Below are 26,789 nucleotides of genomic sequence, written 5' to 3'. Positions count from 1 at the left end.
TGGAGGCGACTCACACACAGGGAGAATGCCATGTGAAGATGACAGCAGAGATTGGGGTGACACCTCTACAAGCCAAAGAACGCTAAAGAGACCAGCAAACTCCAGAAGCTGGGGCAGAGCCCTGAGGCAGCTTCTCCCTCACAGCCCCAGAAGGAACCCCTCTTGATCTCAGCCTTCCGGCCTCCAGAACCGTGAGAACTACTGCTGGGTAAGCCCCCAAGTCTGTAGTACTTTATTACAGCAGCCACAGGAAACAAATCCACACACATTCACACCCACCCACATTGACACCCAGACACGACAAGCGTGCGGCCCCCAGCGCTGACTCCCTGGGCCCTCAATCTCTCATTCCATACATGTCTTGTCCGTCGTTCCGCTTTCCACTAACATTCGCAGCAGTCCGCACAAAGTCTTGGTGGCTTCGCTCTGCATGATCTCAGCATGAACTCCGGCAGACAGACAAAGAGTCTGCAGTAAGTTAATAGTGCTGGTAAACATCATTGCAGTGGGGTGAATGTTCCTTTCAGTTTGTTCCGCTTCTAAAAAAAAAATCAAAATAACAAATTATATTCCCAAGTAAAACTGGAAGATAGTCTTGCACATAATTTAACAGCTTTAATATTACATTCTTATTTTCTTGAAGACTTGAATTTTAGTGCAGTTTTAGGTTCACGCAAAATTAAAAGTACAGAGATTTTTGTGTTCCTTTTTCCTTTGAGACAGGGTCTCTCTGTCACCCAAGCTGGAGTGCAATGGCATGATCATAGCTCACTGCAGCTTTGACCTCCTCCCTGGGTTAGTCTTCCCACCTCGACCTCCCAAACTGTCATCTTTTCTGCTTTGGAAAGGGAAACAGATCCTTACAAGAAAAGATGGAACTCAGGATGCACTAACCGTGCACCCTAATATTTCTGTTCCCATCTTCCTCAAGAACCTTTTAAATAATATTCTCGAAACAACATTAGCATATAACTCAGAAGCAATAAATGATTCCAAGGTTTCACTTCTTTAGAACGACAACTTATCAAATGTCAAGCGCTAGTTTGTGATGAGCAGGCTGTGTCCTGGATGAGGACAAAGCGCTGGCACCTGTGGAGTGGGGCAACCAGATGCTCATGCATCCAGTTTGGCTGGCTTTGGGATGCGGAGATGTGTGGCAAATGAGGCCGCCCTCTGTCACGGGGCCACCCCTGCCCAGGCTCTGACGTCCCTATGGGGAAAGGCCACAGGCAGGGAGCCAGACCTGCTTCCCGCAGGTGAGGTGGGCTGAGAGGAAGCAGTGCCTGGTGTGAGGCAGTATGCTATAGGCTGGACGCTGGCGGCCAGCACCACAACCACCCTCAGGGACAGGGGTCCAGGTGCCACGTCCATCACTCCTAACAGGCCTACGCAGCAGGCAACACTTCTGTTCACACCTGAGGGACCCAGGCCCCAGAAGTGACGTGCCAAAGGTGGTGGCATCAGGATCTGAGCTGTGTGCTCCGAGCCCAGATGGTCCGCTGCGGCACAGCCTCTTCCAGCCCCCACACCACCTGCTCTCTACTGAGTGCACCTTCTACGGTCTCGTGCTCACTGTCATGGCCGTTTCTGAGCCTGATGACACTGCACCCGTGGTGGGCATCGCGGTGCTGGGAGGCAGCCCCAGCCTCTTGGTTGGTCTTACCAAGCCCAGCCATGTGAAGCTTCAGGTGTCCTTTAGGAACAGGTAAGAAATGTCACAAAACCTCCTCCCACAACCCGGATCTCCTTGGATAGGATCTAGCATTCTTGGTCCACCCCTGAATTCTCACTTCTGCTTCCCTAGAAGCGATAAAGTGCTGACTAACTCCACATTACAGGAAGAGTTCAGAGTCAAGGACCGCAGAGGAAGGGTAAAGGCAGGAGGCAGGTGGAGTGTGCTTGGGCGGGGGCCTCTCACTGGAGGAGGAGGCGATGGACCGAGATCGCAGGGCAATGCCACCAGGCCTCGGCTCACTCCCTCAGATGCAGGCTCAGCACCAACCACATGAGACTCGCTGGTGGTGCAGCTGCCCCGGCCTGGCCACCACATTCTCAAAGAGGGGCACGTGCACACGTGAGAGGAAAATGCAGAAAGTCAGTTCCAGCCAGATCGCCGGATCCCACAGCCACCCCACGCACCTGCATAGGAGGTGCCCAGGAGCTTATTTAAACTGCAGGTTCCGAGGACCAAGTACAAGCTGCAGGTGCGTCCTGACATCCCATTCTAATGCCCAGATGACAGTGGTGGCAGCCAGCACCTGGACAGTTTATGGGCTGCCTTGGACTAAACGCCTTCCTGAGTCACCCACCAGAGTCGTCCTCTGTGTCCGAGTCCTCTGCTGAGGGCTGTGCAGCGGCCGGCAGCTCTGCCAGCTTGAGGTCATATTTTCCTTCTTTCCCCATCCTGTAGGAGTTGGTGCTGCCCGTGTCCCACTGGACTCTTATCCACCCGTCCTCTCCCAGCTCACCAATCACTCGGCCTAGGCCTGGAGGAGGCCCATCCTGAGAAACCAAAGTACAGATCAGTTAGGAGGGTGTGTGCCCTGCCCTGGTCCTTCCATGGCTCCACCAGACCTGCCACATAGATGTCTCCATATGCCACCCTGTCTGTCAGGGACCGTCCCCATACACAGATTTCACCTCTCCTACAAAAAGTGTGCTTGCATCATTTTAAATTAAATGGCATAAAACAATGTGCTCATGCTGCTTTACCAAGGAAGTTGGGGAAATCTCATCTCAATTAGGATCCTCTCTGGGTCAATGCAGACACAGGGCTTTACAGCAAGTCCTGACCCCTCAGTCCCTCACGGGCCTTGCAAGAGCAGCAACCGGAAACAAGCACCAGCACCTCCACATTCCCTTTTCTTCAGTTTCCCCCGGGCCCCAGGGTGGAAGCTCTGTCTCACTTCTGCGGGAGAAAACTGTTTCTAGGATGGATGCTGCTGTCTCCAGACACTGCTATTTCTGAGATGACTGTGACAAAGCTCGGGCTTAACAGCGTGGCTGAGAAAAGCTAGACAGACCATGGGAAGGTGAACACTACCCTAACTTAGCTAGGGCTGTGGTAAGTGACTTCCACCCGGGGGTACTGGCAGATTTAGAAGAGACCTGCTATGAGGGAAAATGGAGACGTGGCCACAGGCCCATGAAGTATATCCCTAACTACTGGGCTCGAGGCACTTGGCAGCACATGGCCATCAGCTCACAGGGTCAGCATCTGGGCTTCCTGCCTCAGAGCCTTCACTACACCAACTTTCAGAATGAGATTTACTCTCTTGCTCACTCTCACTCTGGTTCCAGCGACCCATCAAACTGAGCCTCATGCCAGTGAGTTTCCTGAAAAGAGCTGCCTCTCTTTCTGGACTTGGTTCTGCTCAGATGCCCTACTTATGATTCCGTACTTGTGTTCACTCTCTTCAGCTGCTCGGGAATCAGCAATTGCGTCATCTAACAACCGCAAACGCTCCGGGTTATTCCAATTTCCACCCACCAATATCATACAGAACGAACTGTGCAGAAGGTAACTAACGTGTGGCTAATGTGTTCACATCAAATCTCTGAGTACCTGATCGCCCCATTTCCAGTCCACACCTCTCATGACCCTCGTTCCAATCTTCATCATGGCAGCCAGCTCTGGCCCTGAAACAGGGAGCTGCACAGGAGCCGTTTCCTTCCTTGTTTCTTCCAAAACTGTAGCAGAAGCACCTTGAGCAGAAGCATTCATATCTTCCTCAACATTGTCACAACTGGGGCCTGACAGAGCATCAAAAACAGCAGCTGAGCCAACAAGTAGCTACAATATCACCTTAATACACACAAAACATTTCAAAAGTACTAATGATCATAATTTTGAAAAATCCATACTATAGGTTTTATCAATTAATACCGTGAATATTTTACTGATATAGGATAAAACGAAGATAAATGGAAGGATGAAATACATAAATACGCCAAGAAGATACAAAAGATATTAAAATGCTCAGTAAAGCTACTTTCTCTACTTCTAGGAATTACTCTCCTGAAAAAAGCAAAATAACTGAGTTAGAAAGATACTCATCACATTTTTTTATTAATAGAAAAACAAACATAACTAATTAAATATCTAACAGTGGGAAGCTAACAAACTTTAAACACAATTCTGTGCAGAAGACAGCTAACAGCTAGCCAGAGATACCACATCAGACAGGATTGCTGCAGGCTAGCCCTCGGCTGGAGTCTGGATTTCAGGAGGGCTCCCCCATTCCCTAGGTGGTAGGTGTGGTTTGCTGTGCCTCAACTGTCTGTACAGACAACATGGTCTGTGCTGAAACGTGCTTTCCTTGGTATGGAACTTGGTATGCGCCAGACAGGGGGTGCCCGTGTGATCAGCCTTGATGGAAACCCTGGGCCTGGAGTCTCTACCCAGTTTCCCGGCAGACAGCACCTGACATAGCTCGGTGCCAGGGCAGTTAAGCTCATCCTGTGTGGCTCCTGTGGAAGCTTGTACCTGCTTTCCTCTGGACTTTACCCATGTCCCTCTTCATGATTTTGCTCTGTGTCCCTTCACTGTAATAAACTGAGCCCTGAGTACAACTACATGCTGAGTCTTGTGAGTCCTGCTGGCCAACCATCAAACCTGGGGGTGGTCTTGAAGACCCCTGACAACTGGTGCCCTGGATGGCCACAGAGTCATCCACAGCATGAAACAGAAGCTGATCTGCTGTCACCTGAAAGAAGAAAACCTTACCAATGGATTTGAAAATGGGAGATCTAACCCTAGGAAAGTACGCTAGATTTTTAATCCCCCTTTTCCCACTTGCTAAAGAGGGAGTAGGAGTGCGGTCCTGGTAACTCCCTTGGTTTTAGTTTTCTCCTCCGGGTAGGAGGGAAAAAGATCCAAACAGTCCCAAAGGTGGGCTTGGGTTGACCAAAAAATGTAAAAAGTTTGTTTCTCTCTCCTGTGAGAGTAAAAAAGGATATTCAATTCCCAGGACTGGAGCAAAACTTTACACAAACTAGCAGGGGAAACAGCCTTTCCTTTAGCCTAGCTGCTACTTTGGGGGCCCCAAGAATGGGTCCCAAGGAAGGGACAGGAGTTGCATTACAGGCGGATCTCCCAGGATCCCCTGCGCAGTTATACTGTTAACTCTGTAAAGACTGCTAGCGGCTTGAAGAAATTTGCAACCAAAACTGGGGGAAATTTTTATTTTACATAGCTTTATGTTTTGTGGCTGTTACATGTGGATGTATACATTAAGTTAGTATAAAATATTATATGCGCACTTTGGGAGGCCGAGACGGGCGGATCACGAGGTCAGGAGATCGAGACCATCCTGGCTAACATGGTGAAACCCCGTCTCTACTAAAAAACACAAAAAACTAGCCGGGCGAGGTGGCGGGCGCCTGTAGTCCCAGCTGTTCGGGAGGCTGAGGCAGGAGAATGGCGTAAACCCGGGAGGCGGAGCTTGCAGTGAGCTGAGATCCGGCCACTGCACTCCAGCCTGGGTGACACAGCGAGACTCCGCCTCAAAAAAAAAAAAAAAAAAAAAGAAATCAGATATAACTCTTACTAGATTATTCTTTTCAGCTAGCTGTAATTCACATATTAAAATATATATTTGACATAATACAACATATAAATATATAAATTAAAAATATATATATAGAGAGAGAGAGAGACAGAGACAGACAGATCGATAGAGCGATTCCCCCCACCCCCAAGACAGGATTTCACTCTGTCACCCAGGCTGGGGTGCAGTGGCTTGATCTCCGCTGACTGCAACCTCTGCCTCCCTGGCTCAAGCAATCCTCCCACCTCAGCCTCCCAGGCAGCTGGGACCACAAGCACACACCACTATGCCCAGCTAATTTTCACATTTTTTTGTAGAGACAGGGTTTCGCCACATTGCCCAAGTTGCTCTCAAACTCCTGAGCTCAAGCAATCCACCTGCCTCAGCCTCCCCAAGTGCTAGGATTACAGCCTGGCCTGATACATATTTTTGAATGGATTAATGTGAACTCTAAGACTGATGTGATAAAAAGAGCCTGGGAAAACCTTGCTTTTTCGCTTTGACTTTGACAACTGGCTCTGCAGCACCTCGGATTTTAGCCAAAGACCACCACCATAAACCAATCAGATCTAATAGACATATACAGAACATTTCACCAAAAAGAGCAGAATACACATTCTTCTCAAGTATACCACAGAACAGTCTCTTAGACTGACCAGACCATATGTCAGGCCACAAAGTCTCAAATTTAAACAGACTAAAATCATACAGATTACCTTCTCCAAATGAAATGATGAGAAATTAATAACAAAAGGAAAAGTGGAAAATTCACAAGTATATGAAAATTAAACAACACACAGTAAACAATCAGTGGGTCAAAGAAGAAATCACAAGGGAAATTAGAAAACACTATGAGATGAATGAAAACACAACACACCAAAACTTCTGTGCTGCACCAAAAGCAGGGCTAAGTGGGGCAATTATACTATAAAAGTCTGCATTTACAAAAGACAATCTCAAATCAATAACTTAACTCTGCATCTGGAAGAACTAAAAAAATAAGAACACAATAAAAACCAAAGTTGGGCCAGATGTGGTGCCTCACATCTGTAATCCCAGCACTTTGGGAGGCTGAGGCAGGTGGATAACTTGAGCCCAGGAGGTTGAGGCTGCAGTAAGCCATGACTGCGCCACTGTACTTCAGCCTGAGGGACAAAGTAAGACCCTGTCTCAAAACAAAAACAAAAACATACGAAGCAGAAAGAAGGAAACAATAGAGATTAGAGCAGCCATAAATGAAATGAAGAATAGAAAAATAATCAACAAAACCAAAAGTTCAGTTTCTGGCAAGAACAAAGAAACTGACAAACTTTTAGCTAAATTAAGAAAAAGAGAGGCCAGGCGAGGTGGCTTACAGCGCTTTGGGAAGCTGAGGTGGGCGGATCATGAGGTCAAGAGATCGAGACCATCCTGGTTAACATGGTAAAACCCCATCTCCACTAAAAATACAAAAAAATTAGCTGGCTGTGGTGGTGCGCACCTGTAGTCCCAGTTACTCGGGAGGCTGAGGCAGGAGAATCGCTTGAATCCAGGAGGCGGAGGTTGCAGTGAGCCGAGACGGCGCCACTGCACTCCAGCCTGGTGACAGAGCGAGACTCCATCTCAAAAAAAAAAAAAAAGAAAGAAAAAAAGAGAGAAGATGCAAATAACTAACATCAGAAATGTAAGTGGAGACAGCACTACCAACATAAAAATAAAAAAGATTGTAAAATAACACTGTGAACAACTGTATGCCAACAAATAAAATAGCCTAGATAAAATGAACAAATTCCTAGAAACATAAATTACCTGAACTGACTCCAGAAGAAATAGAAAACCTGAAAAGACCCATAACCAGTGAAGAGATTGAATCAGTAATCAAATATCTTTCAACAAAGTAAAGCTTAGCTGGTCAACTCTACCAAACGTTTAAAGCAAAATTGACACCAATCCTCAAACTCTTCTAAAAACAGAATACATGGGAACACTACCTAGTTCATTCTATGAGGCCATTACTACCCTGATAACTGTAAAACAATAAAATATTGCTGAAAGAAATTAAAGAGGACAGAAATACATGGAAAGACATTCCACGTTCAGAGAATGGATGTTAACATTGCTAAGATGGCACTATTCCCCAAAAGAATCTACAGATTCAGTCCCTAGCAAAAATCCCAATGGTCTTTTTTGCAGATATGGAAAAGCCAGCCTTGATGTTCATATGAAAATGCAAGGGACCCAAAGAAGCCAAAATAATCTTGAGAAAGAAAACACACTTCTCAATGCTAAAACAGTACAAAACTACGATGTTCAAAACAGTGTGGTACCCACATAATTATCGACATATAGAATGTGATCATGTAATTGAGAGTCCAGAAGTAAATCTAAATACCTACAGCCAACTGATTTTTGCCAAGGGTACCGAGAACTTCAGGGAAGAACAGTCCTCAACAAGTGGTATGGAAACAATCAGATAATCAAAAGAAAAAGGTTAGACTCTTCCCTCACACGGTGTAAAAAAAATTACCTAAAAATGGACCAACGATCTAAATATAAGAGCTAAAACTATAAAACTTACAGAAGAAAACATGAGGATAATCTTCATCAATCTTGTATTTGGAAATGGCTTTTTGGATATGATATCAAAAGCACAGATGACAAAAGAAAAACAGATAAACTGAACTTCATCAAAATAAAAAACTTCTGTATCAAAGGAAATACAATCCAGAGAACAGGAGAAAATATCCTCAAATTATATATCTGATAAAGGTCTACAGATCTGTGAAGGTCTAGGATACACAAAATTTTTAAAGAGTCTGAGGACTGGTATTAATTCTTCTTTAAATGTTTGGTGCACTTATATAGTGCATGTATTGGTACAACAAAAGATGACAAACAACCCTATTTAAAAAGGACAAAGGAGCTGGGTGCGGTGGCTCAGGCCTGTAATCCCAGCACTTTGGGAGGCCGAGGCGGGCCGATCACCCGAGGTCATGAGTTCGAGACCAGCCTGGCCAACACGGCGAAACCCCATCTCTACTAAAAATACAAAAATTAGCCAGGTGTGGTGGTGTGTGACTATAATCCCAGCTACTTGGGAGGCTGAGGCATGAGAATCACTTGAACCTGGGAGGTGGAGGTTGCAGTGAGCCAAGATTGTGCCACCGCACTCCAGCCTGGGCGACACAGTGAGACTCTGTCTCAAAAAAATAAAATAAAAAATAAGGAGAAAGGGACTTGAATAGACACTTCTCCAAAGAAGATATACAAAGGCCAACAAGCGCAAACATGTAAAGAAGCTCAATATCATTCATCATCAGTGAAATGCAGATCAAAATCACAATGAGATGCTACTTCACACCCACTAGGATGGTCTTAATCCAAAAAAAAAAAAAAAGAAATCCCAAAAAAATAGTGTTGGTGTTGGCAGGGAAGTAGAGAAACTGGAACCCTGGAACCCTGGAATCCTGTCCACTGGTGGTGGGAATGTAAAATGATATCACACTGTGGAAAAGTTTGGTAGTTTCTTAGTAAGTTACACATAGTTGTACCATATGACCCTGTAATTCCAGTCCTAGGCGTCTAATCAAAAGAACTAGAAACATGTGTTCAAACAAGTATTTGTATATAAATGTTCCTAGCAGCACTATTCACAAAAGTCAAAAGGCAAAACCAACCAAATGTCCATCAACAGATAAATGAATAAACAAAATGTTATATATTCATACAAGGAAATCTTTTTCAGCAATAAAAATAAAGTACTGATATGAAATAACCCAGACACAAAGGCCACAACTGGTATGATTCCATTTATATGAAATATCCAGGATATGCAAATCCATAGACAGAGAAAGCAGATTTGTGACTCCCAGAGGCTGGAGGGCAGGGGAATCAGGACTGATTGCTAAATGGGGTGCATTCATAGTGATGAAAAAGTTCTACAACTAGACGGTGGTGACTCTAGAAAAGTGTGGATGTATTTAATGCCGCTGAACTGCGACGTTAAAATGGTACACTTTCTGCTATTTGTGTCTTACCATAATTTACAAAAAGTTTAAAAAAAAAAAAGAAATCAAAGCAAAATCTTGATGTTTTCCCAAAGGCTCTCAAGCCGGTGCAGACCTACCAATCAGGCGCAGTGCCGTCTGCGTGAGGGCCAGTGTGCCGGAATTGAGCAGGAGGTCGAGGTTGTTTGCGCCGTGCTGCAGGGTGAGCATGCTGAGCATCACCAGGAGGAAGCGGGCTTGTGGGATGGTCCCCAGGCTCGGTCCTGACGGGTTCTCATTGGTAATGGTTTGCAGGGGAACCGGCTGGATACCTAATAAGCATTGGCACCTACTTACATTTCTTGTGCATGGATACGAGATACAAGAATAAACGTAATGCAGAAAGCACTGGCGATTACTTTAAACATCTGATTATTTTTCAGTGGATTTCCACAGAGTGGGCAGCTCTGTCTTGCTGCACGATGAGCCTATCCCCTGCACTCCAAGCACAGGTTGTTCCATCTGTCTACAGGACTTAGCATGTTGCTCTCTGAATACCCCGGTGCCCTATTCCATTCCTTCCATTTCAAATATGAAAGTTATGTCCCGCTTTTCATCCACAAAACCAATCCAATCAACTCTCTGTAGATGCTCAAACTATCCAGGAAATAATATTAATATAGGACACAGACACTTTAGGGTATGTGGTGATACACACAAAAATGTCAAAATGTAAAAATGTTATACTAGAGTACTTCAACATTGTGTCTCCTGCTAAATTTTAAAGTTTTGTTTAAAATCTGAGAAAGCTGAAATATAAGTACAAAGTACAAAGTTATTAAAGTCTTCTCAAAACCAAAAATTGGCATTTGCAAGTTTCCACAACACATAATTAAAGCCAAAATATAAAATAACATTGATGCAATTGTTGACTTACCAAGCTCTTTAAATTTGGCAGCTGGCATCCATCAAAACATTTCGAATGTTCTGAACAGCCCAAGCATACAGCTTGCCAAAGGTGACTTCCAGCAGCATCCGATTAAAAGGGGGGATCAAATCAACATCCTTTAAACAATCAGTAAGAGGTTCCCTTTCAAATAAAGATAAAGAATTTGACTCGGGACACTGCCAGACTTCTAACTACTACAGAACAACATTTTGTTGCCACAGCTTCCTTAATTATGAAAAAAATAGGATAACATTTTACCCTATATCGATTCCCTCAGGAATAAGTCTTTGCCATCCACAAAACATCGCGTACTGCACAGATGGAAGTAAGAAATTCTTGCTTGCCAGTTTTAAAATTGTATCTATCCCTTCCAGGCGAACCTCTGCTCTCTCCAACTACAAAATATCAATGCATACAGTTAAGTGTTATATACATTACCCAATGCACAGAAGCATTTCTCTTCAAATTTTACCTGTTTTAGTAGGCACTTTCTCATTTTTTCCACATCCACTGGCTCTTCTTTAAGGGCAAATTCAGCAATTGTACTGAGGAGTGGAGACTGCGGATAAAGACCCTGAACATTCTGCTTCAACCACTTGTATTTGTGAACACCTGTAACAGTACTCAACAGTGGCTGCCATTTGTCCTAACAAAGGAAAACAATTTTCATCATTAGTCTATCCTATTTAATATTAAACTGTGCTCTAAAAGTTATTCAAGTAAAATATAAATAATGCTCACAGGTTTAAATTGGTTAAAATATGTTAAATTTAGTAAGTAATACATGGTTTTAAAACTATGCTATAAATATACTTATAAGTGAATTTATAATCTCTATACTAATATATGTTGGAACAGGCTAGCTTGGCATACAAAATTAAGTTATGGTTCATATTAATAACCACAGTGCCCAGCACTGTTTCTGGAACAAAGAATATAGTTAAGGAATGAATGGTGAATAATTAATGACACAATCTAGTACCAAAAATAAAAGGAAACCCTTCTCCAGCTACAGCTCTGACCAGGACATCATAAGTCAAGTTCATGAAGCATCTCTGGGGCCGTATTTCTAACCCGTTCCTCCCTCCAGATGTTCAGGTACAGAGGTACAAGACTTGGGGATTCCTTTGCTACGTGCTATGACTCTATTCAGCTAACCTCAGAATCACAGAAAATACTGCACCTTGGGTGATTTAATTGCAATGGGTCTCTTGTCCACATTTATTGGACTATGAGGCAAAATGCAAGCTTCTTCTAAATCACTCTCTTCGTTTCCAATTTTTTCTTCATCATCCGTAGATTCTGGCTTCTTAGGAACTGTATTTTAAAACATCATTTTCTATAAAAATGATACACTTAAATATAATTTTAAATTAAGAAATATTTAGATTTGCATGAAGGACAAATATTTCATTCAAATAAACATGTGAACAACATTATAAATTGCAATGCTCAAACCACAAAAGTGAAATGATCACCACGGCAGAACAAAAAGACAAACTGAGAGTGCGACAAGGGAAGAAGCCCCGAAGCCGGGGAAGCCCAGCGGCCAGCGAGCTCTTCAAGTGCCGGAGAGTGAACACTTGAGTCTTTCAGGCCATGCAATCTATTGCAAATACTCAACTCTGCTGCTGTAGCACAAAAAGTAACCACAAATAAAACAATAGGTGTGGCTGTGCTCCCATAACACTTTATTTATGGTGCTACAATTTTAACTTGATGTAATTTTCATGTGTCAAAAATAATATACTTCTTCTAATTTTTAAAAAACAATTTCAAACTGGGGAAAAAAAAAAGGTCTTAGTACTTGGCCAACACAAAGCAAACAAGAGGTGGAATTTGGCCCACAGTTCCTGGCTTGTCCACCCTGGTCCAGTTCAGTGGTTCTGTTAGTATGTAACTAAACCAATTGAATTCATTGTGATATGTGGAATTTCCTCCCTATATTTTATCTCTTTTAAAATTTTTGGTCTAAATCTCCTCAGCATACAATATAAAAAATAAGCAACATGATAATACACCTGGGCAGTAAAGAGCTAACATAGCAGGCTGGGGTTGCTCAAGCCCTGCAAATTCCCAAGGAAGGTCTGTCCCTTCGGGATTGGTCCTTCTTCTAGGAGCTGAGCTCTGAGTGCTTGGAACATCCTGCCTGGTAAGTTTTTTGGTATACCTGACACCCAGGACCTTGTGGCAGTAGTCAGGCAGGTAGATTATGCTAATGATGTGACTCGGGAGGGACCACCTGTTTTTGTGCTGAGGCACCAGAGTCTAAGTAATTGAGGTCAGTCACATGTGCACTGCCTGCGCTTGTGACTGGCCCCCAATAAAAACTCTAGACTCAAGGCTCAGGTGCGCTGGCCTGGTTAACAACTCTTCACACATGATGTGACACACTGTTGCTGGGAGAGCGAAGCACATCCAAACGACGCCACTGGGGAGAAACACCAAAAGCTTGTGCCTAGTTTTCTCTGGACTTCCCTCCATGTACCCTTCCCTTTGCTAATCTTAATCTGTATCCTTTTTGCAGTAAAAAACCACAGCTGTGAGTGTAACAGCTCTTCTGAGTCCTTTTAGTGAATCATCAAGCCTGAGACAGGGCTCGGGGATCCCTGACACAGCAACAGGAATATTAATCACTTAATCTTTATAAGTTACTTAATTTCCAAAAAAAAAAGAAAAACAGCTTGAAACAACACACAATAAATCTATAAACCCACAAGAAACTCTAAAAGTGACAGTGTGGGCTCAGAACCCATGGATATGAGATGGCAAATGGTGGAGTCTCTCTCCCTCATGCTGAGACATGCCTATCTCTGGGGCCGGGCTGAGTTCCTGCGTGCCTGGATTAAAGGAATCGCAGCAGCGTGACTGCTGTGACTGCCTGATCCGGAGCACTCACTGGATGCAAACAGGCTGTTATGGTGTAGGGTTTGTTCAGGAACAATCAACTTAGATGGCTTCTAAAACACTTCAGTCTTTCATAAGCTTATTGTTCAAAATGCCCATCAGAAACTCAGTAATTAATACTGTTCAATAAGCAGGTTTGAGAGTAAATCAGTATAAGTCATAAGAATACGATCAGAGGCCAGGCGCGATGGCTCACGCCTGTAATCCCAGCACTTTGGAAGGCCGAGGCAGGCACATCATGAGGTCAGGAGATCAAGACCATCTCGGCCAACATGGTGAAATCCTGTCTCTACTAAAACACAAAAATTAGCTGGGCGTGGTGGCACTTGCCTATAATCCCAGCTACTTGGAAGGCTGAGGCAGGGGAATCGCTTGAACCTGGGAGGCGGAGGTTGCAGTGAGCTGAGATCCGGCCACTGCACTCCAGCCTGGCGACAGAGCAAGACTCCGTCTCAAAAGAAAAAAAAAAGAATATAATCAGAAACTTCTGTCGTTTACTTATAATCACAAGTGACTAAATTCTAAACTATTTTATAATTTCTAAGCATTTTTACTCAAATTTGGATTTAATGCAACAAGACCTTTCTGTACCCTTACAAAGCCACTTCCAGGAAAATGTCAGTAACTCTTTTAGCTTCCCTTTCTAATTCTCCATGTATCAGAATACTCAATATTTCCCAACAAAGAACATTTCTTTAGAAGAATGGCAGTAAGTTTAAATGTTCCCATTATATCTCATCACCAAGACAACTAATAAAATAAAAATACTTCCTTGTCCCCATCAATTTAGTAAAGATTATTTAGGTTTTGGGAGGCTGAGGCAGGAGAATGGCGTGAACCCGGGAGGCGGAGCTTGCAGTGAGCTGAGATCCGGCCACTGCACTCCAGTCCGGGCGACAGAGCGAGACTCCGCCTCAAAAAAAAAAAAAAAAAAAAAAAAAGATTATTTAGGTTTTCAACATCAATTTACTAGTAACCAAATCATACCACACTGAATTCCTAAACTGCCCCATTGATCTCTTGGAAAAATAAGCGAGATTTCTGCATTTAATCATAACTATACATAAAAATGATGGCAGCAGGTAGAAACGTCACATGGAATCAACAGCAGAGAAACTTCACTCTGAAATCACAGATCCAACGAGGCAGGGTGAAGCACACGCTCTAACAGTATCTTCTGTCCTTTTACATTCTTACCTCTCTTTTTCCTTCGTTCTCGAATTATCTTCTGAGCTATCCTCCTCCAACGGGGCAAAGAACTTAACAATTTAAACTTAGACATTATAGAGAGGTCATTACAAACAGCAGGTCTCAATTCATTAAAGAGGAATCTCAAACGCTCGATGACAGGGGCGCAGACCTCCTTGTAAGAACGGCCCTGTTCTTGATGAGTCTGCAAAGTTAACCAGGAAAAGACAACTTTAACTACAAATATTTCAGCCACTGTCTGCAAGGCACAGAGTAAGAAGAATTAAAATCTGTCACCTTAATGAGCGAACATTTTGCTTGGTAGACAACTCTACAAACATCCACCACTGACTTAGGCAACGTTCTGTGCTTTACTTGCTCAATACCAAGTGCACCTGCATGAACTAAAGATAATGCCACAGGACCTGTAAAAAGACATTTAAAAGAAGGGCAGGGAAGGAATGAATATATACTGCAGGTTAGTCGAGGAATCTGCAGTGTAGCTGAAGCACACAGATACTGAGCTCCATACCTAAATCTTCATGTTTTAAGAGGCAACATAACAGCAAGCGACCGACCTCTTCCACGGGATGCTCAGGCGGAAACGTGATCGGTGTGGTCAAATGGCACTGCCTACAGTACCTTTCTATTTGACACAAAAAGTCCTGCAACAGAAACAGCTGGAGGTAACCTCAGGGCCGCCCAGAGAGTCTTCACAAATCTTAAACATGCCACAGCTTCTGACGCACTTGCAATCAGTAATGCTTCTGAAGCCTCACTAGCATGTTAACAGAATCAGGTTCTCACCTCAAAACCCTCCAAATAATACATGAAACAACGCCTGTGCTACGTTAACCAAAGAGCACATAAGTATTCCTATGTCAAAGTCCTCAGATAAACAGAGCACTGAGGTGGCAGTGGGGGGAGGCCTAGCTCACCTTCACGTTGTGATCCTGAATGTTATTGTCTGCAATGGCTTGCAGAAATGCCTGGGAATGGTCCCCCAGGGCCCGTCTGTGGGAGCAGAGTCGAGATTTGCTGGCAGGTGTGCCCCCTGGGGAGCTGCAGTGGTCCTCATCTTTCTCCTCATTGTAGCTGTAGTGGATCTGGCTAGTCTGCAGGCCTCCAGAGAAGATGGATGACTGAAGCCACTCTAGAAAATGCACACGCAAACATGAAAGAGTAACTCAAGTGCACAACTCAAAATAAATACTAAAAAAAAGAAAAAAAAAAGATGCTCAACTGATCACTCAATTTAGAAGGTGAAATTCAGCATCATTCATATGAAAGAGCTCCACCTAACATGTTTACACAGTTTGACTTATAATTCCTCTATCTATGTGAACACACTTCCTAGTGATTCCACATGCCTCAGGCATGGCACTGGACCTCAGGATCGTAGTCCCAGCCCAACATTCACTGGATACCTGTGCTCTGCCTGCAGCTGCCGGGTTCCACAGATACCGTGTGAAGACTGAGTTGCACATTGTAACAGGGAGGGCAGCAAAGGGCACCGCTGACGCAACTAATCACAGGATTTCAAGTCCGAAACTGTGTGCAACGGATGACTGTGGGGGTACCAGGGAGACTGGAAGACAGACCACTGCTGTTCTGAGGGTCAGTAAGGGACTTGTGGAAGCAATAACTGAGCTAAGATGGGGAATAAGACCAAGACGCTGAGTATCCAGGTAGGGAACAGCACATCTGAAGGGTTTCTACAAAGAATTACATCCTCAGGGTAGGCTATGTATTCCTAGATCACTTATAAAGGAATGAAAAGAAGAAAATATTTAACACACACAATCTTTAATGAAGGATAGATCCTTAGAGATGGGAGGGCTAATGGGCTGGAAAGGAGACCTGTGCGTAGTGCAAGGCATGGCATCAGCCAGTGCAAATGTTGATTACAACTGCCTACGGTAACTTGAGGGAGCAGCACAAACACACAAAATTAGTATATGCACCACTATAGACCTCTATTAACGATCTGTGTTATCAAATACTGCTCCAAATCCAAGCCATCAAAGTGGGAATGCACTTAGTGTTCTTTTACTGGACACTTAGATTTTAGAGCACTCAGGATCATTCCCCAACCCACCACATGCGTTCTTCTGAAACACAAATCCAGTGCCGACTCTCCCTGGCCCCCTCTTTAAGCACAGGACAGCCCCTCCTTACTGCTCCAAGATAAGCCTCTGATCCTCCTGTGGATCGGACCCACCTGCCAGGGCCCGTGGCACCCTTTGCCCTGGAGCTCGCCAGCCCTGCCCTCCTTGCCAATTTAAGCAAAGCCCATCTTCTGGCAAGCAACGAGCCTCGAGGAGGAGGGAGGGAAGCTGCCACTTCAGAGGGCACCACAGGCAGCCCAGCACCCAGCACTGCACAAAGGTCCACCCAGCGGGGGGCTGTGTGGGCACCAAGATCCTCCTTCCCCACCAGCCTTCTGCCACACCCACTCTCACAAGCAGCAGGAAAGCCCTGCTCCTCTCAGCAGTGCCCTTGACACCCGTTTTCTGTCCAGAATGCTCCCTCACGCAATTTCAGGACTGCTGCCAGTGTGAAGCCTTTCTTCTCCCAGAACCATGTATGAATGTCTCCATTTCACCCCTCACCACCCTGTAACGTGACCGGCTTAGAATGCTGGCTCATCAACAAGCAGCAGCTGAAAGTGGAGGCGTGTCCTATCCATCCCTGCAGCCCGAACACCTAGCGTGGTAACTGCACCAGGCGACTGCTCAACAGAAGCTGCTCACACGGGCGGATAGACAGACAGATGGGAAATGCACAACTACATGAAGAAAAATGTAAACCCATCTTAGGAGGCAGGAAGAAACTTATTATTTTAGGTGGTTACAAAGGTTGCCATCCTGAAATATAAGTGACTTGAGCCTGGTCTGGTAAAAATGCAGTCCTCAAATAGAATGCTGTCCCGTGAGAGGACAGCTGATCCACATTCTGTGCAATTTCTGGGCATGTAGGGAGACAAAAGCCATGCTGCGCCCATCAGGCAGAGGCTGCAATATGTGAGACCACCACAGGGTAGATGGGTAGACATTTCTGCACACTTCTTAGCTTCCTCTGCAGCAATAGACCATAAGGGCAAATGACAGCCACTCACAGTTGTTTCTACCAGATTGAGTCTGACTATCCTTATTATTTTTATCATCATCAACTGTGTTGAATCCTCCTCTCCCACTTTTTTTTCTTTTTTTTTTTGAGACGGAGTCTCGCTCTTGTCACCCAGGCTGGAGTGCAGTGGCATGATCTCAGCTCATTATAACCTCCGTTTCCTGGGTTCAAGCAATTCTCCTACCTCAGCCTTCCGAGTAAATGGGATTACAGGCGCCTGTTACCATGCCCAGCTAATTTTTGCATTTTTAGTAGACATGGGATTTCACCACGTTGACCAGGCTGGTCTCAAACTCCTGACCTCAGGTTATCCACCTGCCTCAGCCTCCCAAATTGCTGGGATCACAGGCATGAGCCACCACCTGGCCATCTCCTACTTTTTTAAAGAGAGAGTCTTGCTGTGTCACCCAGGCTGGAGTGCAGTGGTATGATCATGACTCACTGCAGCCTCAACCTCCAAGGCTCAAGCGATCCTCCTACCTCAGCCTCTTGAGTATCTGCGACTACACGTACACGCCACCATGCCTGGCTAATTTTTGTATTTTTTGTAGAGATGGGGTTTTGCCATGTTGCCCAGGCTGGTCTCAAACTCTTGACGTCAAGCAATTCACCTGTCTCAACCTCCCAAAGTGCTGGGATTACAGGCAAGAACCACTGTGCCTGGCCCTCTCCCACTCTTAATGGCACTTACAGTTCAAAAAAAAACAATCTGCTAATCAGCAAACAGCAAAGATTTTCTTACTGGCACATTCAATCTCAACAGGAGACAGCGGGGTGCTCATTGCTAAATAGGAGGCGTGTAATCCAAGAAGCAGGCCCAGATTCCTCTCTGTGTCTATCAGAGGTGAAGACAGACTTCCCAGATCTGGTATGGTGACAACTTCTTGGTCAGGCTGGAAAAATAAATTTCGTCATCAATCTGAGGAAACAGAATTAAAAACATAAAACTAAAAGGACAGCTCTGTCCTGCAGCTGTACCACCATGTGAGCCCAGGGTGCTCTGGGTGTTCTGCCCCTCCATCCTGTAACGAGTTGATGCTGCTGTGCCCAAGTAACAGCAGATGCCACAGAAACCCACACGCCCTAGAAAGCAGGCAGCAACTGCACAGCCCTATGTAGAAAAACTAAAGCACAGATACATGATTTGGCTGGAATATTCCTTAGGAGTCCGTTTCCAAAGTGACTGTACACCATGCTTCAGAAAATATAATGAATTGTTACATGCATAAAGAACAACAAAACTATGACACGACAAGTATTCGATGACAAGTATTAGTGGACTGTGACCACACATGTGAGGAAATGAAATTTATTCTAACAAAAATCGAACTCTGAAAAAAGCAAGAGTTCAACTTTTCCAGTCACAGAAGACATTTACAGCAAAGCTAATTCTCCCCTTCATAAAATGCTTTCAGCCTTGCCCTAATGGCATTTAATACATTTTATTACTTGCGGATATCTGGAAAGCTAATCCCAATATATAAATTCTATGTGTTCGTGAATACATAGGAAGGACATATTTCTATTGCAAAGAATTACACTTCTGCATAGTTCTTCCCAAAACATACATACCGCAAGATGATAAGCCATTCCAAATTTCTACATAAGACCAAAGTTTAACCTCTTTTCTTGTGGAACACTGTCTATATTTCTCAAATTGATCATTTAAAAAACAATCTTTCAAGACCAATACATCACAGATCTTAACATGAATAAATCTAAATTCATTTATGACAAAACTTCTAAAGGATCTTTACATTTATCCCTAATGCCCCCCAAAAGACACATATATCAGTACTTCTGGATCCAAATATTCCTGTCACAAACACACAGAGGGTATCCCCTGCTATCCTCTGCGTCACTCAAGGCATATAGCCTCACCTCCAGATATTGGCCAACACAAAATGCATGCATGGATTCCCGAGTGTCTTCAAACTGCAAAGCAGCTTCCAAAGCTACCACTGGGTCTTCCCCTGCAAACTGAGCTGAAACAAATAGGGAAAAGGCAACGTGAGTTCAATTCAATTTGCCTGAAGAGCTACAGGAGCAACAGTGAGCAGGAAATAAGTTAGGCGCTTAACTCAAAAGTGAGGGTTGCCAGAGTATAATGACCTCCCACTGTCTCCCAGGGTTGCCTGGGCCAACTCAGAACTTGAAATGAGTTCCAAGTATTAAAACAAAAAATGCATAATGATAGGAAATTCTTCAAATGTGCCGAATTTGTTGATAAGACAGACACCAAAGCCACAGACGCATTAAAATATGTGGGGGCTGGCACAAAACTAAAGAAATCATTTATAAGCCAAATACTCTGCTTAAAATGACACAGGCTATAACTTTTAACCACGAAATAAGAAGTGTAATCTCACCAAGAATACTATTTCCCGTTAACGACTGCGTCTGGAAGTCCTTTATATCATACACTTTCCCGTCAATCACAGTCCAGAAGCCTCCATCTTTATTATGGTTCTCCAAATCAGCTTTGCGTATAAGCGTCACTTCTTCATTATTTCTACAGTTCTGACCTGTAAAAAATGACTCTGTATATACAGAAACCAGAATCAGTCCATTGATCAATCAACAGGTAAAATGAAAAGAACAAACTGTGTGAAAAAACTTCAAGCAGAAATAAACAAATCCACAATCACAATGAGAGAAATGCATACCTGGCTCTGAAACCAATACCACACACAGGCAGCATGAATATCAAATCTGGCCATGCCAGGCCACAGAGCAAATCTCAACAAATTTCAAAGAAAGAAACTTACAGAGCATGTGTGCTGACGACAATGCAGTTAAATTAGAAATAGGTTTTTAAAAATTCATCCAAAATAAATAAATAAAAATATTCATCCACATATTTGAAAATTACAAAGCTCACTTAGAAGTAACCCAAAATTCTAAGAAAAAATGACTATGGAAATTAGAAAATGTGTTCAATGAATGATAATAAAAATACTGCAGATCAAAATTGGTGACATACAACTAAATGCATGCTTGAGGGCATTTATGCCTTTAAATGTGTATATTAGGGGGAAAAAGCTAAAAAAGAAAAGAAACACCAAATCAATAGAAGTCTATTGGTTCATAAACATACTCAAAAAAAGAAAACCTGACTGGTGGTCACCGTTGGAAGTGCTAGGATACCAACTCAATATTATGAAAAATAGTTAAAGGGAGGTGGCAGTTCAAGAAGTCAAGCTTAGATCATGTCCTTCCTGTACAAATGGTACCTCCTGCTAACCAGACAGCAGAGGACAAGGTTGGTAGGGGATTTTATAGAGGACACGCAACACATGAATTCCCTGGTCTAGCGTCACAGAACTAAAGCGGGGAGCCACCAAGCATTATGGGCCTCCTGAGCCAACAGAAAGTATGCTGCATGACTCCAGACATAACACCGACCCAATGAGACTGCATTCAAATCCAGCCACACCTCTAGATCTAACCAGCAGATGAATGTACCTAACAGAAGAACATGATGGTCTAGAATGAGAATCAACCAAGTTCAGAAAATGTGAAGTTCTCCAAAATAACCAACCTGTTTCTTTGAAAAAGAAAACAGTATGATCAGAGACAGGGAGAGGAGGGCCTGGAGCCATGTTGTTGGGAGAAAGAGACTAGAAGCATACATCAACCAATGCCAATACGCAGAACATGCTCAGGTCCTAATTCAAAATTACCACCTAAAAAAGGCATTTTTGAGATAGTCCAGGAAAATGTAATATGGACTGCATGTTAGATTAAGGGATCACTGTTAATCTAATAGACAGGATAATGATATTGTAGGGTTTTCTTTAAATCCTTATCATTAAGATGTAAAATGCCTTAAAATGTTTCTAAAAATCCTTATCATTAAGATGTAAAATGCCTTAAAGCATAAAGACAGTTATGCTTTAGAATAATCCAATCAATCAACAATATAGAGAAGTATGGGAGGGGAACGTATTCACCTGTTAAAGCTAGATTCATTTTACTATTTTTCTACTTTTATCTATGTTAGAAAATTTTCATAATAAACATTACAAAAAATCACTGTGCTAATAAGTATTCACTTCTCAAAAAGCAAGAAAAATAGCAGATTAAACCCTAAGAAAGAAGAAAGCAATAATAAAGAAGAGTATGGCACTGGAACAGACAAACACATAGAAATATGGAACGGAATGGAGACCCCCAAAAACAATCCCTCACGTATTTGGTCATAGATTTTTGACATGGGAGCCAAGCCCACTCAGTGGGGAAAGAAGAGCCTTTTCAATGCACGGTACTGGGAAATCCAGACACGCACATGTAAAAGAAGGTAGGTAGACCCTTACCTTACGCCACACACAAAAACTAATCAAAATGGATCAGAGACCTAAAAATAAGTGCTAAAACTATAAAATTCTTAAAAGAAAACACTGCGGAAAAACTTCATGACACTGAATTTGGTGACGATGTCTTCAATAGGACACCAAAAGCAGCACAGGCAACAAAAGGAAAATACAGGTAAGTTGGACTTAATCAAAATCGAGCACTTCTGTGCATCAAAGGAGGCTATCAAGAGTGATACGGTAACCCAAAGAATGCAAAACAGATTGCAAATCATATCTATCCAGAATATATAACGAACTCCTAAAACCCAACACGACAAAAACCCAATTAAAACACGGGCAAAAGACTTGAATAGACATTTCTCCAGAAAAGATATGCAAATGGTCAATAAGCACATGAAAAGATGCTTGACATCACTAATCATTAGGGACATACAAATCAAAACAAAACCACAATGAGATACCACTTCACACCCATTGATGGTTACTATTTAAAAAAAAAAAAAGTGTTGGTGAGGATGTGGAGAAACTGGAACTCCTGCACACTACTGATGGAAACATAAAATGGTGCAGCCACTCTGAAAAACACTATGGCAGCTCCTCAAAAAAATTAAATATAAAATTACCATATAATCTACCAATTCTACCTCTGGCTATCTACCCAAAAGAAGTAAAAGCAGGCCAGGCACGGTGGCTCACGCCCATAATCCCAACACTCTGGGAGGCCGAGATGGGCGGCTCACGAGGTCAGGAGATCGAGACCATCCTGGCCAACATGGTGAAACCCCAGCTCTACTAAAATACAAAAAATTAGCCGGGCGAGGTGGCGCACGCCTGTAGTCCCGGCTACTCGGGAGGCTGAGGCAGGGGAATTGCTTGAACCCGGGAGATGGAGGTTGCAGTGAGCTGAGATCGCGCCACTGCACTCCAGCCTGGCGACAGAGCAAGGCTCTGTCTCAAAAAAAATAAATAAAAATAAAAAAAAGAAAGGACGCAGATGGATACACACACCCATATTCACGGCAGCATTGTTAATTGTTAATTATAATAAAAATATTATTCACAACAGCCAAAAGATGGAAACAACCCAAGTGGCACCAGCCGGTGGATGGAGAATGTGACATATTCACACAACAGAGTATGACTTCGCCTTACATGGAAGGACATTCAGACACTTCCCACAACACAGACAGACCTTGAAGACATGCTAAGTGAAATAAGCCAATCCCAAAAGGATAGACACTGTATGGTTCCATGTATATGAGGTACCTGGAGTAGTCAAATTCAGAGACAGAAAGTAGAATGGTAGTTGCCAGGTGCTGGGGAAAACTGGTGTTTAATGGATACATATTTCGGTTGAGAAAAATGAAAAGTTCTAGAGATTAGAGGTGGTGACGGCTGTAAAACAATGTGAATGTACTTAATGCCACTCAACAGTACACTTAAATGGCGAATTTTACCAATCTTATACACACCCTTCCAAGAAAAGAATAGGCAGGAACATTCTCCTACTCACTCTACAAGACTAGCACAACTTTGGTTACCAAAACCTGAATGTCTATTACATTTTCCTACTATCACATCCATCAGCCAGTATTTCCCTCGATGAGTTAACGTTCTCTGGTAGACAGATGGAAACTAATAGAGGTTGCGTGGGACCTATCCTCTTCCTGAATTATAGCTTCCTTGTTAGTAAAGAGGTGGTGGTTTTCAATAACAATAACAGTAAGCTGCAGGGCATTACAAGAAAATAAAATTACAGGTCACAGAAAACATTACAAGGAAAATGACATGCAAAATCTAGAAAAATTACAAATAAAGATGCAAAATTGTCTTTTAAAAATAGCAGACCAAGACCAGAAATATCTATCCATATGACCAATATTAAGATTAAAGTAGTTTTATTCCAGAAATGGAAGGCTGAGTCAACATTTGACAAGTCAGTACTTCATACATTAATAGAAAAAAAAAAATTATATCATCAAGTAATGTAGGAAAAGCATCTGATGAAATTTAACATCCAATCATAGTTAAAACTGCATCACAAAGCAGAAACAGAAGAAAGTATCCTTAAGAGTCAAAGGTACTTACAAAGAAATTCCTAAAACAAATATCATACTTCGTGCATGAAATCTTGAAAGCTTTTTCTCTGCTACTAAGAAAAAGGCAAGGAGGCACACTGTCACCATTTCTACTCCACAATGCACTACTGGTCCTAGCAAGTGCAGTAAGTCACTAGGGGAAAAGCTGCAAGATCAGACCAGACACAAGTACAGACAATCACTTGGTTCAGACAAAGGTAGCACCCCAGAAGAGAGACCAAGGACAGTCTTTTCACCCAAAGGTGCTGGCACAAAGACGCTATGTACAAAATGCCTGTGGAAAAAAAGTGACATGTGACCCCTATCTCATAACATGCACAAAAATCAAGTCCACGTGCACTATAGCTCTTAACATGAAAGATAAAACAATAAAACTTTAAGGCATGAAAGAAAATCTGGGTAAGAAAAAGATTTCTTAAGGCACAAAATGAACAACCATTAAAATAGTTAACAAACTGGATTTCACTAGTATCACTTCTGTTCATCAGAAAACACTTTTAAGTGACTACACAGGCCTCAGTGAGAGAAAAAGCTCCATGAGAAATAGAGCCAAAAGTTCATATCCCAAATATACAAAAACACTCATATGAATGACTAAAAAGAAAAAAAGATAATCAGATAGAAAAATGGGCACAAAACTTGAATTGGCAGTTCACAAAAGAGAATTTCCAACTGATTAATGTACATATGAAAAGGTATGAAACCTCACTATTAATCTAGAAAATGCTAATTGAAACCACAATGAGATACCAGTGACACCCATCAGAATGGCTCAAACAGGGAATGCCAGCAATGCTAGGTCTTGGCACAGAAGTGGAACACCGAGGATTCTCACTTTGCGGTGGAGATGAGCAGCAGCACAATCACTGTGGAAAACTGGCATTCTGTATTAAAGGCATCCTCTACAAACCAAGAGTCCCACCAAGAAACAGAAAGCATGATTAAAGAAACAGATGTAAGAATGTTAATATATTGTCAGGAGCACTGGCTCATGACTCTTATGTCAGCACTTTGGGAGGCCAAAGTGGGAGGATTACTTGAGCCTAGGAGTTTGAGATCAGCCTGGGCAACAGAGGGAGACCGTGTCTCTACAAAAAATTGAAAAATTAGCCAGGCACTGTGGCGAATGCTTGTAGTCCCACCTAGGTGGAAGGATATGGTAACATATTAATTTAACCTAAACCTGGAAACAACTTACATTTCCATCAACAAGTAGAATGAATAGGTTGTTGTATATTCGAACAAAAGTATACTACATATGGCAATAAAAATGAAAGAACTCAGTAACAGGGCGAGGCTCAGAAACCAAAAGGTACATACTGTCTAATTCCACTTATATGAAGTCCAAGAACAGACAGAATTAAAATGATGTTGGGTAGGGACGAGAACTTAGTATAAGATGATCAGAAGGAAGGTGGCAACGACCACACAGCCTGGGGGGAAGGGCACTTTTCAGAGAGATGAGTCAGCGTTTGGGAGGGTCCTGACATTATCCAGGCTAAGGCTTGAATGGCTGTGACTCGGTTCTCTCTGTGATCAATTACAGGAATGTACTGGGTACTTTTGTGTATGTGTTACTTATCACAATTTCAAAAGGCTTTACAGTGAGTAAGTTGCTTATCTGAGCAAATGAATGCACCTCAACTGTATGACAGTAGAGAGACAAAATAACATATGACTACGTAAGCTCACTCCTTAACAAAAGGGGAAGAACAGTGCTGAAAGTACTGACTGTTGGTCCAGCACGGTGGCTCACGCCTGTAATCCCAGCACTTTGGGAGGCCGAGGTGGGTGGATCACGAGGTCAGGAGATCGAGACCATCCTGGCTAACACGGTGAAACCCCGTCTCTACTAAAAATACAAAAAATTAGCCGGGCATGGTGGCGAGCGCCTGTAATCCCAGCCACCAGGAGGCTGAGGCAGGAGAATGGCATGAACCCAGGAGGCAGAGCTTGCAGTGAGCCCAGATCGCACCACTGCACTCCTGCCTGGGCAACAGGGTGAGACTCCATCTCAAAAAAAAAAAAAAAAAAAAAAGACAGTACTGACTGTTTAAAAAAAAAAAAAAAACCATGTTCAATGTCCTGGGGCTGTTTTCCTCAGGACAACTGCTACCTCTTGTTTTAAGCTCCCATGTTAGAGGGATGATGGTCTAAAACACAAGAAGAAGAAAAAGCCCACCCAGCTTGAGATTTCATATAAATCAAAGTTTAACCATGATTTTGACTGATTCTGAGTCCAGGAAGCTAGAACCATAGAAAGCATGGTGACTTAGATTCAAAAACCCAAAGCTCAAAACATTGAGAAGACAAGTGTCATTCCAATTTGGGATGCACTACAGGCAATGCCTGTAAGGAAGTGCTCAGGTGACTCCAGGAATTCCGCATCTCACTAACATCAAACAACCAGAGGACTCTGGAGAGTCTTCCCATATCAATCTCTGCCTCCTGAGCTGGACCACAGATAACCACCTCAACAGCACCTTCTGGAGGCACCAGGACTTCATAAAATTTCATTTCAGTACTTAACAAGGATTACTAATGGAAAAACCTTCCTTAAATATAACCCAAATATAGTCAGGCACAGTGGCTCATTCCTGTAATCCCAGCACTTTGGGAGGCAGACGCGGGTGGATCCCTTGAGATCAGGAGTTCGAGACCATCCTGGACAACATGGTGAAACCCCG

At 43.1% G+C, this 26,789-nt stretch overlaps 1 protein-coding gene across 1 annotated transcript in view; it reads right to left on the bottom strand.

The window, feature by feature from the left end:
• Positions 1-26,789, bottom strand: part of LOC104661520 (E3 ubiquitin-protein ligase HERC2-like) — a 228,152-nt gene that overhangs the window by 113,349 nt on the left and 88,014 nt on the right. Inside the window, 16 exon segments of the mRNA XM_030931658.1 lie at positions 357-539; positions 2,310-2,502; positions 3,566-3,753; positions 9,655-9,846; positions 10,452-10,470; positions 10,472-10,604; positions 10,722-10,858; positions 10,936-11,109; positions 11,647-11,780; positions 14,568-14,763; positions 14,856-14,983; positions 15,091-15,223; positions 15,497-15,711; positions 18,430-18,580; positions 19,569-19,672; positions 20,057-20,227. Coding sequence (XP_030787518.1) covers positions 357-539; positions 2,310-2,502; positions 3,566-3,753; positions 9,655-9,846; positions 10,452-10,470; positions 10,472-10,604; positions 10,722-10,858; positions 10,936-11,109; positions 11,647-11,780; positions 14,568-14,763; positions 14,856-14,983; positions 15,091-15,223; positions 15,497-15,711; positions 18,430-18,580; positions 19,569-19,672; positions 20,057-20,227 — 2,451 coding nt within the window.

The sequence above is a fragment of the Rhinopithecus roxellana genome, chromosome 5 (genome assembly GCF_007565055.1).
Source record: "Rhinopithecus roxellana isolate Shanxi Qingling chromosome 5, ASM756505v1, whole genome shotgun sequence".
Taxonomy (NCBI): domain Eukaryota; kingdom Metazoa; phylum Chordata; class Mammalia; order Primates; family Cercopithecidae; genus Rhinopithecus; species Rhinopithecus roxellana.
The sequence above is the reverse complement of the archived record's forward strand: the minus strand, read 5'-3'. Positions and strand labels throughout refer to the sequence as shown.